General features: G+C 49.0%; 1 protein-coding gene across 2 annotated transcripts in view; it reads right to left on the bottom strand.

Moving 5' to 3' along the window:
• The window catches only part of LOC130290756 (cytochrome P450 2C15-like), a 62,648-nt gene that overhangs the window by 27,046 nt on the left and 21,002 nt on the right, over window positions 1-14,600 (bottom strand). For both annotated transcript variants that reach the window (XM_056538814.1, XM_056538813.1), the window contains 2 exons: window positions 8,040-8,189; window positions 714-874 (listed from right to left, as the gene is read on the bottom strand). In XM_056538814.1, coding sequence (XP_056394789.1) covers window positions 714-874; window positions 8,040-8,189 — 311 coding nt within the window. The remainder of the gene's footprint in view (window positions 1-713; window positions 875-8,039; window positions 8,190-14,600) is intronic.

Below are 14,600 nucleotides of genomic sequence, written 5' to 3'. Positions count from 1 at the left end.
AATCTCGTTTTCCTGGTGACAGATGGGCAGTACACAGGATTATTTAGGCACTCGATATCGATTGTATACTGAAAGACCGAAGTAGCCATTGCTTTTATTCAGTGTAAATGCTAACGTAGTGACATGTTTTTATGTTTAAGGTTTGGACTTGTCGTCCGCCCATTGTTGTATTATTTGAAAATGTTCAATAAACACTATTTACAAAAAATAAAAAAAATAAATCCGGTTCTTAGTAACTCCCTGGTTACCAAAGCTCAGTTTTCCTGTCTCCCTTCAATGACCTGAATAGAAAGTAGTCCCTCACAGACAGCTATGGGAGCTAATCTCCACTGAATTTTCTTATTTACTGTTACCAACAATTTATCCTTGTTTATGATTTGTACTTCATATACTATATTATGTATATGTCAATAGAGAGAAAACTGGTCTTCTTCCTAGTGCTGGGGCTTAATCACACATCTCAGCCTATTGCTGGCAAGGTGGGACATCGCTGCAGCCGGCGAATAGCTGAGCCACAGTGTGATGCATTGACCACCAGCAACCAGTAAGAAGATGGCACCAGGGGACTGGAGCAGGGATACTGGGGCACTGAGGGAGCGGTAACAGGTGAGTCCGGTTTGTTTTATATGCCGGCAGCAGAAACTTTCTGAATTTGATTACTCCTTTAAGTACATTGAAACCATATACACTGTAAACATTTTTGTAATAGTTACCTGTCCTGAACGTGAGTTGAGCAGCTGAAGAAGTAGGTATACATTTGACAAGAGTTTTAAATATTTTTGGTCTTCATAGTCAAATCTTTCTCCAAACACAACGGAGCAAATAACATTGGAAACAGCACTTCGCAATATATATATTGGGTTAGTTGGAGAATCTGTTTATAATTATAAAGAAGAGGCCAGTCATTGTAAAATATGGTCAAAATTAATTTTGATGGCTATAAAAAAAAACTCTTCCTGGTGCCGGGGATCACTGGCCACAGCAGTGTCCGGCCAGGGACAGTGATTGTTTGAGCGCCAATGTGACGTACTAGGACTTGGCACCTGAAAATAGACCGGGACTCAATATGTCACATTGCCACTCAGCCAATCACTGGCTGAGGGGGGCACAGATAGATAAAAAGTTGGAGCAACAGCCTGAGACTATGTTTAGATAAAGTATTTTTGCCCCTAAAACATGAGTATATTGGTGTTTTACTGCTCAAAAAACATGCAAAAATACTGTAAGCAGTTTTTAATATTGAGTTCTTGTCACGATGCCGGCTGGCAGGTAGTGGATCCTCTGTGCCAGAGAGGGATTGGCGTGGACCGTGCTAGAGGATCGGTTCTAAGTCACTACTGGTTTTCACCAGAGCCCGCCGCAAAGCGGGATGGTCTTGCTGCGGCGGTAGTGACCAGGTCGTATCCCCTAGCAACGGCTCAACCTCTCTGGCTGCTGAAGATAGGCGCGGTACAAGGGAGTAGACAGAAGCAAGGTCGGACGTAGCAGAAGGTCGGGGCAGGCAGCAAGGATCGTAGTCAGGGGCAACGGCAGAAGGTCTGGAATCACAGGCAAGGAACACACAAGGAACGCTTTCACTGGCACTAGGGCAACAAGATCCGGCGAGGGAGTGAAGGGGAAGTGAGGTGATATAGGGAAGTGCACAGGTGTAAACACTAATTGGAACCACTGCACCAATCAGCGGTGCAGTGGCCCTTTAAATCGCAAAGACCCGGCGCGCGCGCGCCCTAGGGAGCGGGGCCGCGCGCGCCGGGACAGAACTGACGGGGAGCGAGTAAGGTACGGGAGCCGGGGTGCGCATCGCGAGCGGGCGCTACCCGCATCGCGAATCGCATCCCGGCCGGAGGTGGTAACGCAGCGCCCCGGGTCCGTGGAACCGACCGGGGCGCTGCAGTGAGGGAAGTGTAGCGAGCGCTCCGGGGAGGAGCGGGGACCCGGAGCGCTCGGCGTAACAGTACCCCCCCCCTTGGGTCTCCCCCTCTTCTTGGGGCCTGAGAACCTGAGGATCAGACTTTTGTCCAGGATATTGTCCTCAGGTTCCCAGGACCTCTCTTCTGGACCACAACCCTCCCAATCCACTAAAAAAAAAGTTCTTCCCCTGACCTTTTTAGAGGCCAAAATCTCTTTAACAGAGAAGATGTCCGAGGAGAGAGTTCAATTTCAGAGGCATCTGAGGAACGAGAGAGAGCATCGGCCCTAATGTTTTTATCAGCAGGCCGAAAGTGAATTTCAAAATTAAATCGGGCAAAGAACAGAGACCACCTGGCCTGACGAGGATTCAGCCGTTGGGCAGACTGGAGGTAGGAGAGGTTCTTGTGATCGGTGTAAATAATAACTGGAAATCTTGATCCCTCCAGCAGATGCCTCCATTCCTCAAGTGCTAATTTAATGGCTAGAAGCTCTCGATCCCCGATGGAGTAGTTCCTCTCCGCCGGAGAGAAGGTCCTGGAAAAAAAACCACAAGTAACAGCATGCCCGGAAGAGTTTTTTTGTAGAAGGACAGCTCCAGCTCCCACTGAGGAGGCATCAACCTCCAATAGGAAGGGTTTAGATGGGTCAGGTCTGGAGAGCACGGGAGCCGAAGAAAAGGCAGACTTGAGTCGTTTAAAGGCGTCTTCCGCTTGAGGAGGCCAAGACTTGGGATCGGCATTTTTTTTTGTTAAAGCCACAATAGGAGCCACAATGGTAGAAAAATGTGGAATAAATTGCCTGTAATAATTGGCGAACCCCAAAAAACGTTGGATGGCACGGAGTCCGGAGGGGCGTGGCCAATCTAAGACGGCAGAGAGTTTATCTGGGTCCATTTGTAGTCCCTGGCCAGAGACCAAGTATCCTAGAAAAGGAAGAGATTGGCATTCAAACAGACATTTCTCTATTTTGGCATAGAGTTGATTATCACGAAGTCTCTGAAGAACCATACGGACATGCTGGCGGTGTTCTTCAAGATTGGCAGAAAAAATCAGGATATCGTCCAGATATACAACAACACAGGAGTATAGTAGATCACGAAAAATTTCATTAACAAAGTCTTGGAAGACGGCAGGGGCGTTGCATAGACCAAAGGGCATGACCAGATACTCAAAGTGTCCATCTCTGGTGTTAAATGCCGTTTTCCATTCATCCCCCTCTCTGATGCGGATGAGATTATAAGCACCTCTTAAGTCCAGTTTGGTAAAAATATGGGCACCTTGGAGACGATCAAAGAGTTCAGAGATGAGGGGTAGGGGGTAGCGGTTCTTAACCGTGATTTTATTAAGACCGCGGTAGTCAATGCAAGGACGTAGAGAGCCATCTTTTTTGGACACAAAGAAAAATCCGGCTCCGGCAGGAGAGGAGGATTTACGGATAAAGCCCTTTTTTAAATTTTCTTGGACGTATTCAGACATGGCAAGAGTCTCTGGGACGGACAGAGGATAGATTCTGCCCCGGGGTGGAGTAGTGCCCGGGAGGAGGTCAATGGGACAATCATAAGGCCTGTGAGGAGGTAGAGTCTCAGCTTGTTTTTTGCAAAAAACGTCCGCAAAGTCCATATAGGCCTTAGGGAGACCGGTTACATGAGGAAGCACAGGGACACGGCAAGGTTTACTGGGAACCGGTTTTAAGCAGTCCTTGGAACAAGAGGGCCCCCAACTCTTGATCTCCCCAGTGGACCAATCCAGGATTGGGGAATGGAGTTGAAGCCAGGGAAGTCCAAGAAGGATTTCAGAAGTGCAATTGGGGAGGACCAACAGTTCAATCCTCTCGTGATGAGATCCGATGCACATTAGAAGGGGCTCCGTGCGGAAACGTATAGTACAGTCCAATCTTTCATTGTTTACACAATTGATGTAGAGGGGTCTGGCGAGACTGGTCACCGGGATGTTGAACCTGTTGACGAGAGAGGCTAAGATGAAATTTCCTGCAGATCCAGAGTCCAAGAAGGCCACAGCAGAGAAGGAGAAGGCAGAGGCAGACATCCGCACAGGCACAGTAAGACGTGGAGAAGCAGAGTAGACATCAAGGACTGTCTCACCTTTGTGCGGAGTCAGCGGACGTCTTTCCAGGCGGGGAGGACGGATAGGACAATCCTTCAGGAAGTGTTCGGTACTAGCACAGTACAGGCAGAGATTCTCCATGCGGCGTCGTGTCCTCTCTTGGGGTGTCAGGCGAGACCGGTCGACCTGCATAGCCTCCACGGCGGGAGGCACAGGAACAGATTGCAGGGGACCAGAGGAGAGAGGAGCCGGGGAGAAGAAACGCCTCGTGCGAACAGAGTCCATATCCTGGCGGAGCTCCTGACGCCGTTCGGAAAAACGCATGTCAATGCGAGTGGCAAGATGGATGAGTTCATGTAGGTTAGCAGGGATTTCTCGTGCGGCCAGAACATCTTTAATGTTGCTGGATAGGCCTTTTTTAAAGGTCGCGCAGAGTGCCTCATTATTCCAGGATAATTCTGAAGCAAGGGTACGGAACTGTACGGCATACTCGCCAACGGAAGAATTACCCTGGACCAGGTTCAACAGGGCAGTCTCAGCAGAAGAGGCTCGGGCAGGTTCCTCAAAGACACTTCGAATTTCCGAGAAGAAGGAGTGTACAGAGGCAGTGACGGGGTCATTGCGGTCCCAGAGCGGTGTGGCCCAAGCCAGGGCTTTTCCAGACAGCAGGCTGACTACGAAAGCCACCTTAGACCTTTCAGTGGGGAACTGGTCCGACATCATCTCCAAGTGTAATGAACATTGGGAAAGGAAGCCACGGCAAAACTTAGAGTCCCCATCAAATTTATCCGGCAAGGATAGTCGTATTCCAGAAGCGGCCACTCGCTGCGGAGGAGGTACAGGAGCTGGCGGAGGAGATGATTGCTGGAGCTGTGGTAGTAACTGTTGTAGCATAACAGTCAGTTGAGACAGCTGTTGGCCTTGTTGCGCAATCTGTTGTGACTGCTGGGCGACCACCGTGGTGAGGTCAGCGACAACTGGCAGAGGAACTTCAGCGGGATCCATGGCCGGATCTACTGTCACGATGCCGGCTGGCAGGTAGTGGATCCTCTGTGCCAGAGAGGGATTGGCGTGGACCGTGCTAGAGGATCGGTTCTAAGTCACTACTGGTTTTCACCAGAGCCCGCCGCAAAGCGGGATGGTCTTGCTGCGGCGGTAGTGACCAGGTCGTATCCCCTAGCAACGGCTCAACCTCTCTGGCTGCTGAAGATAGGCGCGGTACAAGGGAGTAGACAGAAGCAAGGTCGGACGTAGCAGAAGGTCGGGGCAGGCAGCAAGGATCGTAGTCAGGGGCAACGGCAGAAGGTCTGGAATCACAGGCAAGGAACACACAAGGAACGCTTTCACTGGCACTAGGGCAACAAGATCCGGCGAGGGAGTGAAGGGGAAGTGAGGTGATATAGGGAAGTGCACAGGTGTAAACACTAATTGGAACCACTGCACCAATCAGCGGTGCAGTGGCCCTTTAAATCGCAAAGACCCGGCGCGCGCGCGCCCTAGGGAGCGGGGCCGCGCGCGCCGGGACAGAACTGACGGGGAGCGAGTAAGGTACGGGAGCCGGGGTGCGCATCGCGAGCGGGCGCTACCCGCATCGCGAATCGCATCCCGGCCGGAGGTGGTAACGCAGCGCCCCGGGTCCGTGGAACCGACCGGGGCGCTGCAGTGAGGGAAGTGTAGCGAGCGCTCCGGGGAGGAGCGGGGACCCGGAGCGCTCGGCGTAACAGTTCTATTTTATTGGCAATAGTGAACACACACATTAAAAGGGTACTCTGGTGGAAAACAATTTGTTTAAAATCAATTGGTGCCAGAAAGTTACCGTATATACTCGAGTATAAGCCGAGTTTTTCAGCACGATTTTTCGTGCTGAAAACACCCCCCTCGGCTTATACTCGAGTGAACTCTCCACCCGCAGTGGTCTTCAACCTGCGGACCTCCAGAGATTTCAAAACTACAACTCCCAGCAAGCCCGGGCAGCCATCGGCTGTCCAGGCTTGCTGGGAGTTGTAGTTTTGAAACCTCCGGAGGTCCGCAGGTTGAAGACCACTGCGGCCTTCAACATCATCCAGCCCCCTCTCACCCCCTTTAGTTCTGTACAGTACTCGCCTCTGCTCGGCGCTGGTCCGGTGCTGCAGGACTGTCCGGTGAGGAGGTCGTCCGGTGGGATAGTGGTTCCGGGCTGCTATCTTCACTGGGGGCACCTCTTCTCCGCGCTTCGGGCCCAGAATAGAGGCGTTGCCTTGACGATGACGCAGAAGTACGTTGGTAATGAACATACCTCTGCGTCGTCGTCAAGGCAACGTGACTATTCTGGGGCCGGGCCCGAAGCGCTTAGAAGAGGCCTCCCCGTTGAAGATAGCAGCCCGGAACCACTATCCCACCGGACGACCTACTCACCGGACAGTCCTGCAGCACTGGACCAGCGCCGAGCGGAGGCGAATACTGTACAGAACTAAAGGGGGTGAGAGGGGGCTGGATGATGTCGAAGGCCGCAGTGGTCTTCAACCTGCGGACCCCCGAAGGTTTCAAAACTACAACTCCCAGCAAGCCCTGACAGCCGATGGCTGCCCTGGCTTGCTGGGAGTTGTAGTTTTGAAACCTCTGGAGGTCCGCAGGTTGAATACCACTGAGGGCGGATGATAACAAGAGGATGATGAAGGGGGGTGGGGATGATGACAAGGGGATGATGAAGGGGGGTGTGTGGGATGATTACAAGGGGATGATGAAGGGGGGTGGGGATGATGACAAGGGGATGATGAAGGGGGGTGTGGGATGATGACAAGGGGATGATGAAGGGGGGTGGGGATGATGACAAGGGGATGATGAAGGGGGGGTGTGGGATGATGACAAGGGGATGATGAAGGGGGGTGTGGGATGATGACAAGGGGATGATGACAGGTGATGATGATGAGGGTCTGGATGATGACAGGCGGTGATGATGATGAGGATGTTAATGACGGGGGTCTGGATGATGACAGGGGGGGATGATGTATTTCCCACCCTAGGCTTATACTCGAGTCAATAAGTTTTCCTGTGATTTTGGGTTGAAATTAGGGGCCTCGGCTTATACTCGGGTCGGCTTATACTCGAGTATATACGGTAAACAGATTTGTAAATTACTTCTATTTAAAAATCTTAATCCTTCTAGTACTTATCAGCTGCTGTTTGCTCCCCAGGAAGTTCTTTTCTGTTTGAATATCTTTTCTGTCTGATCACGGTGCTTTAGTAATAGCCAAGTCATAACTGTTATGAAGTTGTGCACCAGCAAGTGATTTAGATGCGACCTACTGTCATGTGACCATAGTCTCCAAAGGGGTTGTCATACTTCATCAATTGCCTTTTTCTGGCCAACCTCCTTCCTGTTTGCGGCCGCCGGAAGAATTTGAGAAACCCCAATTTGAGAAAACATTTGAGAAAACCCAAAAGAAGCTGAAGTGGGGAAATGATACAACTTTCGTAACCATTGACTTAAGGGGTACTCCGGTGGAAATAATTTTTTTTTAAATCAACTGGTGCCAGAAAGTTAAACAAATTTGTAAATTACTTCTATTTAAAGAATCTTAATCCTTCCAGTACTTATCAGCTGCTGTATTTTCCACAGTAAGTTCTTTTCTTTTGGAATTTATTTTCTGCCTGACCACAGTGCTGTCTGCTGACACGTCTGTCCATGTCAGGAACTGTCCAGAGCAGAAACAAATCCCAATAGCAAACCTATCCTGCTCTGGACATTTCCTGACATGGACAAAGGTGTCAGCAGAGAGCACTGTGGTCAGACAGAAAATAAATTCAAAAAGAAAAGAACTTCCTCGGGAGCATACAGCAGCTAAGTACTGGAAGGATTACAAATCAGTTTAACTTTCTGACACCCGTTGATTTAAAAAAAAAATCCACCGGATTACCCTTTTAAGGTTGCAGCCATAATTTTTGTTACACAGATTTTTCAGCCATTTTTGTTTTTTGCTTTTATTTATTTAGGGGGGAAAGCTGGATTGGGCATCTTGGAACAGATTTTTAATATGCATGGAAGGCCTAAAAGTATCAATTAAATTTTTTTGGAACTCAACCAACCTTTGTCCTTCATCAGTTTATCAACGAGACATCGGGCTTCTTCTTGGACTCTTTCTTCGATGCTCCTCTTTCCCATTCCAAAATTTCTCAAAATTGTCAGGGAGAATCGACGAAGTGTTTTCCACCTTTCTCCATTGCTTGCAAGGATCCCTGTAAGTCCACAAGTACAGTTTAAGGGGTGGTGTGGGCTGTAAAAAACAGATACTTTCTTCTAAAAGTAAAAGCACTTCACCTGTTCACAGGCTGGGTGTGGTAATGCAGCTCAACCTTTAATCACATCAGTGGAGCTGAGCTGCAGTACTGCACACAATCCATAGACAGAGGCAGGGGCATCACCATTTGAGGGCTAAGGGGGCTCTAGCCCCGGGTGTCCAGCCAATAGCCCCGGGTCCGCTGTGTGCGATTGGGCAAGAATGAGGGTGTGGTTAGGGGGCGTGACTGGAGTGTGGTTAGAGGGTGTGGCTTGGGGGCCTATTTAAAGTGGGGGAAGAAAGTATTTAGTCAGCTACCAATTGTGCAAGTTCTCCCACTCAAAAAGATGAGAGAGGTCTGTAATTATCATCATAGGTATATCTCAACTATGAGAGACAGAAAGGGGGGAAGGAATACAGGAAATCACCTTGTAGGATTTCTAATGAATTAATTGGTAAATTCCTCTGTAAAATAAATATTTGGTCACCTACAAACAAGCAAGATTTCTGGCTCTCACAGACCAGTAACTTCTTCTTTAAGAGTCTCCTCTGTCATCCACTCGTTACCTGTATTAATGTTTGAACTTGTTATCTGTATAAAAGACACCTGTCCACAACCTCAAACAGTCACACTCCAAACTCCACTATGGCCAATAGTGATGTCGCAAAAATAAAATTTTCACGAACGTCCGCAAAAGTTCGCGAACCGGCAAACCGGGCGAACCGCCATTGACTTCAATGGGCAGGCGAATTTTAAAACCCACAGGGACTCTTTCTGGCCACAATAGTGATTTTAAAGTTGTTTCAAGGGGACTAACACCTGGACTGTGGCTGGAGGGGGATCCATGGCAAAACTCCCATGGAAAATTACATAGTTGATGTAGAGTCTGGTTTTAATACATAAAGGGCATAAATCACCTATTATTCCTAAATGGTTTGGAATAACGTGCTTTAGTCCCCTTTAGGCAGCACATAGAGCCCCCCATATTAGGCAGTACATAGTTAGAGCCTCCCTTTAGGCAGCACATAGATTCCCCCATATTAGGCAGCACATAGTTAGATCCCCCTTTAGGCAGCACATAGTTAGATCCCCCCTTTAGGCATCACATAGTTAGATTCCCCCATATTAGGCAGCACATAGAGAAAAATTGCAGCACCATAACAAGTGCAGCAGCAGAGGCCAGAAAAATTAGGCATGTACACATGGATGAAAAATTTGGTATTGTCGCAGCCGCAGCTGTAGCAGCGGCCAGAAAAAATTCTGTTTGTTTCACCAGGCAGAAAGTGCCCTAAAACATTGCGGCTTGAACCCTAGTTGGTGGCGGATAAGTCATGCAAGTCATCCGGCATTCAGAGTTTAAATACAGCATGTGGACTCATCTGATCAGGCCTTGTTCAGTCAAATGTATCGCCCAGTGTCAGTCCCTTCGGGATCCATCCCTCATTCATCTTAAGAAAGGTGAGGTAATCCAGACTTTTTTGACCAAGGCGACTCCTCTTCTCAGTGACAATACCTCCTGCTGCACTGAAGGTCTTTTCTGACAGGACTCTTGAAGCGGGACAGGCCAGAAGTTCAAGCACAAATAGGGATAGCTCTAGCCACAGGTCAAGACGGCACACCCAGTAGTCAAGGGGTTCATCGCTCCTCAGAGTGTCGATGTTTGCGGTTAAGGCCAGGTAGTCTGCTACCTGTCGATCAAGTCGTTCTCTGATGGTGGACCCCGAAGGGCTGTGGCGATGCGTAGGACTTAAAAAGCTCTGCATGTCCTCCATCAACAGCATGTCTGTACAGCATCCTGTCCTTGCCGCCGTGTTCGTGAGAGGAGGAGGAGGATTACTTTCACCTCTTCCCCTGTTAGATCCCTGTTGTGCTGTGACATGACCCTTATACGCTATGTACAGCATACTTCTTAATTTATTTTGGACCTGCTGAATCCTTTCCGACTTGCTGTAATGCGGTAACATGTCAGGCACTTTATGTTTATACCGGGGGTCTATTAGCGTGGACATCCAGTACAGGTCGTTCTCCTTCATCCTTTTTATACGAGGGTCCTTCAACAGGCACGACAGCATGAAAGACCCCATTTGCACAAGGACGGATGCCGAGCTCCACATGTTCCGTTCCTTGTCCTCAGTGATGTCAGGGAAGGTATAATCTTCTTCCCCCCCAGCCACGTACAACACCACGGGAAAAAGATAGGTGACAAGGAGCACCCTGGGTTGCCTGCTGTGGTTGGTCTTCCTCCTCCTCTTCAAAGCCACATTCCTCCTCTTCCTCACAATCCTCTTCCAGCGTTGCCACAGGTCCAGCAAGCGATGCTAATAAGGCTGTTTCTGGTGGTGATGGTGTCCACAACGCTTCCTCTTCACTCTCATCTACTGCCTGATCCAGCACTCTTAGCAGGGCACGCTCCAGGAAGAAAACAAACGGTATGAAGTCGCTGATGGTGCCTTCGGTGCGACTGACCAGGTTTGTCACCTCAAAAGGATGCATGAGCCTACAGGCATTGCGCATGAGCCTCCAGTAACGTGGCAAAAAAATTCCCAGCTCCGGAGATGATGTCCTAGCACCCCGGTCATACAAATATTCGTTGACGGCTTTTTCTTGTTGGAGCAAGCGGTCGAACATTAGGAGTGTCGAATTCCAACGTGTCGGGCTGTCGCAAATCAAGCGCCTCACTGGCATGTTGTTTCGCCGCTGGATATCTGACAAGTGCACCATGGCGATGTAGGAACGCCTGAAATGGCCACACACCTTCCTGGACTGCTTCAGGACATCCTGTAAGCCTGGGTACTTGAGCACAAAGCGTTGTACAATCAGATTACACACATGTGCCATGCACGGTACATGTGTCAACTTGCCCAACCTCAATGCCGCCAACAAATTTGTTCTGTTGTCACAAACCACCTTGCCGATCTCCAGTTGGTGCGGAGTCAGCCACTGGTCCACCTGTGCGTTCAGGGCCGACAGGATTGCTGGCGCGGTGTGACTCTCCGCTTTGAGGCAAGTCAACCCCAAGATGGTGTGACACTGCCGTATCCAGGATGTGGAATAGTACCTGGGGAGCTGGGGGGGTGCCGGTGATGTGGAGCAAGACGCAGCAGTGGAAGAGGACTCGGCCGAGGATGTTATGGAAGAGGATGGAGTAGGAGGGGTAAAGGAGGTGGCAGCAGGCCTGCCTGAAAGTCGTGGCGGTGTCACCAACTCCTCTGCAGAGCCACGCATTCCATGCTTGGCAGCCGTCACCAGGTTTACCCAATGAGCAGTGTAGGTGATATACCTGCCCTGACCATGCTTTGCAGACCAGGTATCAGTGGTCAGATGGACCCTTGCCCCTACACTGTGTGCCAGACATACCGTAATTTCCTTTTGCACAATGGAGTAAAGGTTGGGGATTGCCTTTTGTGCAAAAAAATTTCGTCCAGGTACCTTCCACTGCGGTGTCCCAATGGCTACAATTTTTTTTAAAGGCCTCAGACTCCACCAGCTTGTATGGTAAAAGCTGGCAGGCTAGAAGTTCCGACAAGCCAGTTGTCAGACGCCGGGCTAGGGGGTGACTTTGAGACATTGTCTTCTTGCGCTCAAACATCTCCTTGACAGACACCTGACTGTGGGCAGATGAGCAGGAACTTTTTAATTTGCACAACTGTCACACCTAATGTGATTTGCACTAGTGTGACAATGAGCAAAAAAACTTGCCAGCGGAGTTCCCCTTTTATGCAGTGGTCCCCAACCAGGGTGCCTCCAGCTGTTGCAAAACACATGAACTGATATATTTCAGCCCTTTGAATACTGTAGTAGTTAGTTGCTTGAAGGAACTTAAGTTTGATTCTGGAGTACCCCTTTTAACCAGCGGTTCCCTCCCAACCAGGACTGATATCTTTCAGCCCTAAAAAGGGCTTTTTTGGGTGCTGTCCTTAAAGCAGATGTTACACTAGTGCTTTAGGAGTAAACTGGACCCTGAATACACCACCTAGCAGCAACCTAGCTATCGCTTTCCCTATACAGCAGGAGCAGCTTCTCTGACCCTCCACTTCCTAAGCCTGCAGCATGCTGAATGAGGCTAAAATGGCATCTGTGCAAGAGGTAGGAGGGTCTGGAAGGGAGGGACTGATGCTGATTGAACAATTTGCAACATCTTTAATGGCCAATACCAAAGAGCTGTTGAAGGACAACAGAAACAAAATTGTAGACCTGCACCAGGCTGGGAAGACTGAATCTGCAATAGGCAAGCAGCTTGGTGTGAAGAAATCAACTGTGGGAGCAATTAGAAAATGGAAGACATACATGACCACTGATAATCTACCTCGAACTGGGGCTCCACGCAAGATCGGTGAGCAAAAATCCCAGAACCACACGGGGGGACCTAGTAAATGACCTGCAGAGAGCTGGGACCAAAGTAATAAAGGCTACCATCAGTAACACACTCTGCCACCAGGGACTCATATCAAGCAGTGCCAGACATACTTAAGCCAGTACATGTCCGGGCCCATCTGAAGTTTGCTAGAGAGCATTTGGATGATCCAGAAGAGGACTGTCAGATCTTTTTGGTAAAAACTCAACTTGTCGTGTTTGGAGGAGAATAATTCTGAGTTGCATCAAAGAACACCATACCTACTGTGAAGCATAGAGGTGGAAACATCATGCTTTGGGGCTGTTTTTCCACCGAGGGACCAAGACGACTGATCCGTGTAAAGGAAAGAATGAATGGGGCCATGTATCATGAGATTTTGAGTGAAAACTTCCTTCCATCAGCAAGGGCATTGAAGATGAAATGTGGCTGGGTCTTTCAGCATGATAATGATCCCAAACACACCACCAGGGCAACGAAGGAGTGGCTTCAAAAGAAGCATTTCAAGGTCCTGGAGTGGCCTAGCCAGTCTCCAGATCTCAACCCCATAGAAAACCTTTGGAGGGAGTTGAAAGCCTGTGTTGCCCTGTGACAGCCCCAAAACATCACTGCTCTAGAGGAGATCTGCATGGAGGAATGGGCCAAAATACCAGCAACAGTGTGTGAAAACCTTGTGAAGACTTATAGAAAATGTTTGACCTCTGTCATTGTCAACAAAGGGTATATAACAAAGTATTGAGATGAACTTTTGTTATTGACCAAATACTTATTTTCCACCATCATTTGCAAATAAATTCTTTAAGAATCAGACAATGTGATGTTATGGATATTTTTTCTCATTCTGTCTCTCATAGTTGAGGTATACCTATGATGAAAATTACAGGCCTCCCTCATCTTTTTAAGTGGGAGAACGTGCACAATTGGTGGTTGACTAAATACTCCCCCCCCCCACTGTATATTAGTTTATTTTTAAAATAAAAAATGGGGAGAATATTGGTTTCAATCTTATTTTTTTTTACAATTTTTTAGTCTCCCTAGAGGATTTGATTTGACATCATTTGATCACTTGCTTAGTACACTGCAATACTATTGTATTACAATGACAGAGTGTACTAAAAGATCCAACAAGGCAGTCATGGAGGCATTCAGAAGGACTCCATGACTAAAGATGGGTGCTGATAGAATTCAGACACAGGATAGAGGATAAGTTTCTGATCACGGGAGGACCCCCTGAAATCCCCAGAACAGGGCCACGAACCTCCCTGCTGCATGGAGCACAGGATCGACACGGCTCTATTTATTATCTATGGGAACCCCATAGATACATTAGTACATCGCTAGTGTTCCACTGGTGCCCCTATATAGAATGCATGGAGGACATGCCGACTCCGCACTCCATGCAGCAGGGAGAAGCAGGGCCCCGTTCTGTACATAATGGGGAGTCATCAAGGTTGTACCCGCCCAGCTATGAGACACTTATCACCAATCCTGTGGATAAGGGATAAGTTGTTAGGACATGCTGGAGTACCTCTTTTAATATACCAAAGCTTGGACTAAACATTTCACAACAGTAGTCCTTGCACCCAGGCATTGGACATCTTAGTCATGCTGCTCACGAATGATTAAAGGAGTATTCTGGCTAAATACATCTTATCCCCTATCCAAAGGATAGGGGATAGGATGTATGATCGCAGGGGTCCCGCCTCTGAGGACCCCCTCGATCTTGGTGCAGATGCTGCCTAGGAGACGGGGATGCAATGCCACGGCCATGCCCCAAGTGATGTCACACCACGCCCCCTCCATTCATGTCTATGGAAGGGGGCGGGGCAATGCCGCGCCCCCTACCATAGACATGAATGGAGGGGGAAGGGCATAACATCACTAGGGGCGTGGTCGTGATGTCACGTCCCCGTCTCGGAGGCAGCGTCCGGCACAGAATGCCAAGGGCTGCACCGAAATCGCAGGGGTCCTCAGCAGCAGGACCACTGCGATCGTACATCTTATCCCCTATCCTTTGG

This window comes from Hyla sarda, chromosome 9, assembly GCF_029499605.1.
Source record: "Hyla sarda isolate aHylSar1 chromosome 9, aHylSar1.hap1, whole genome shotgun sequence".
In the NCBI taxonomy this organism is placed as follows: domain Eukaryota; kingdom Metazoa; phylum Chordata; class Amphibia; order Anura; family Hylidae; genus Hyla; species Hyla sarda.
This window is presented reverse-complemented; position numbering and strand designations above follow the sequence as displayed.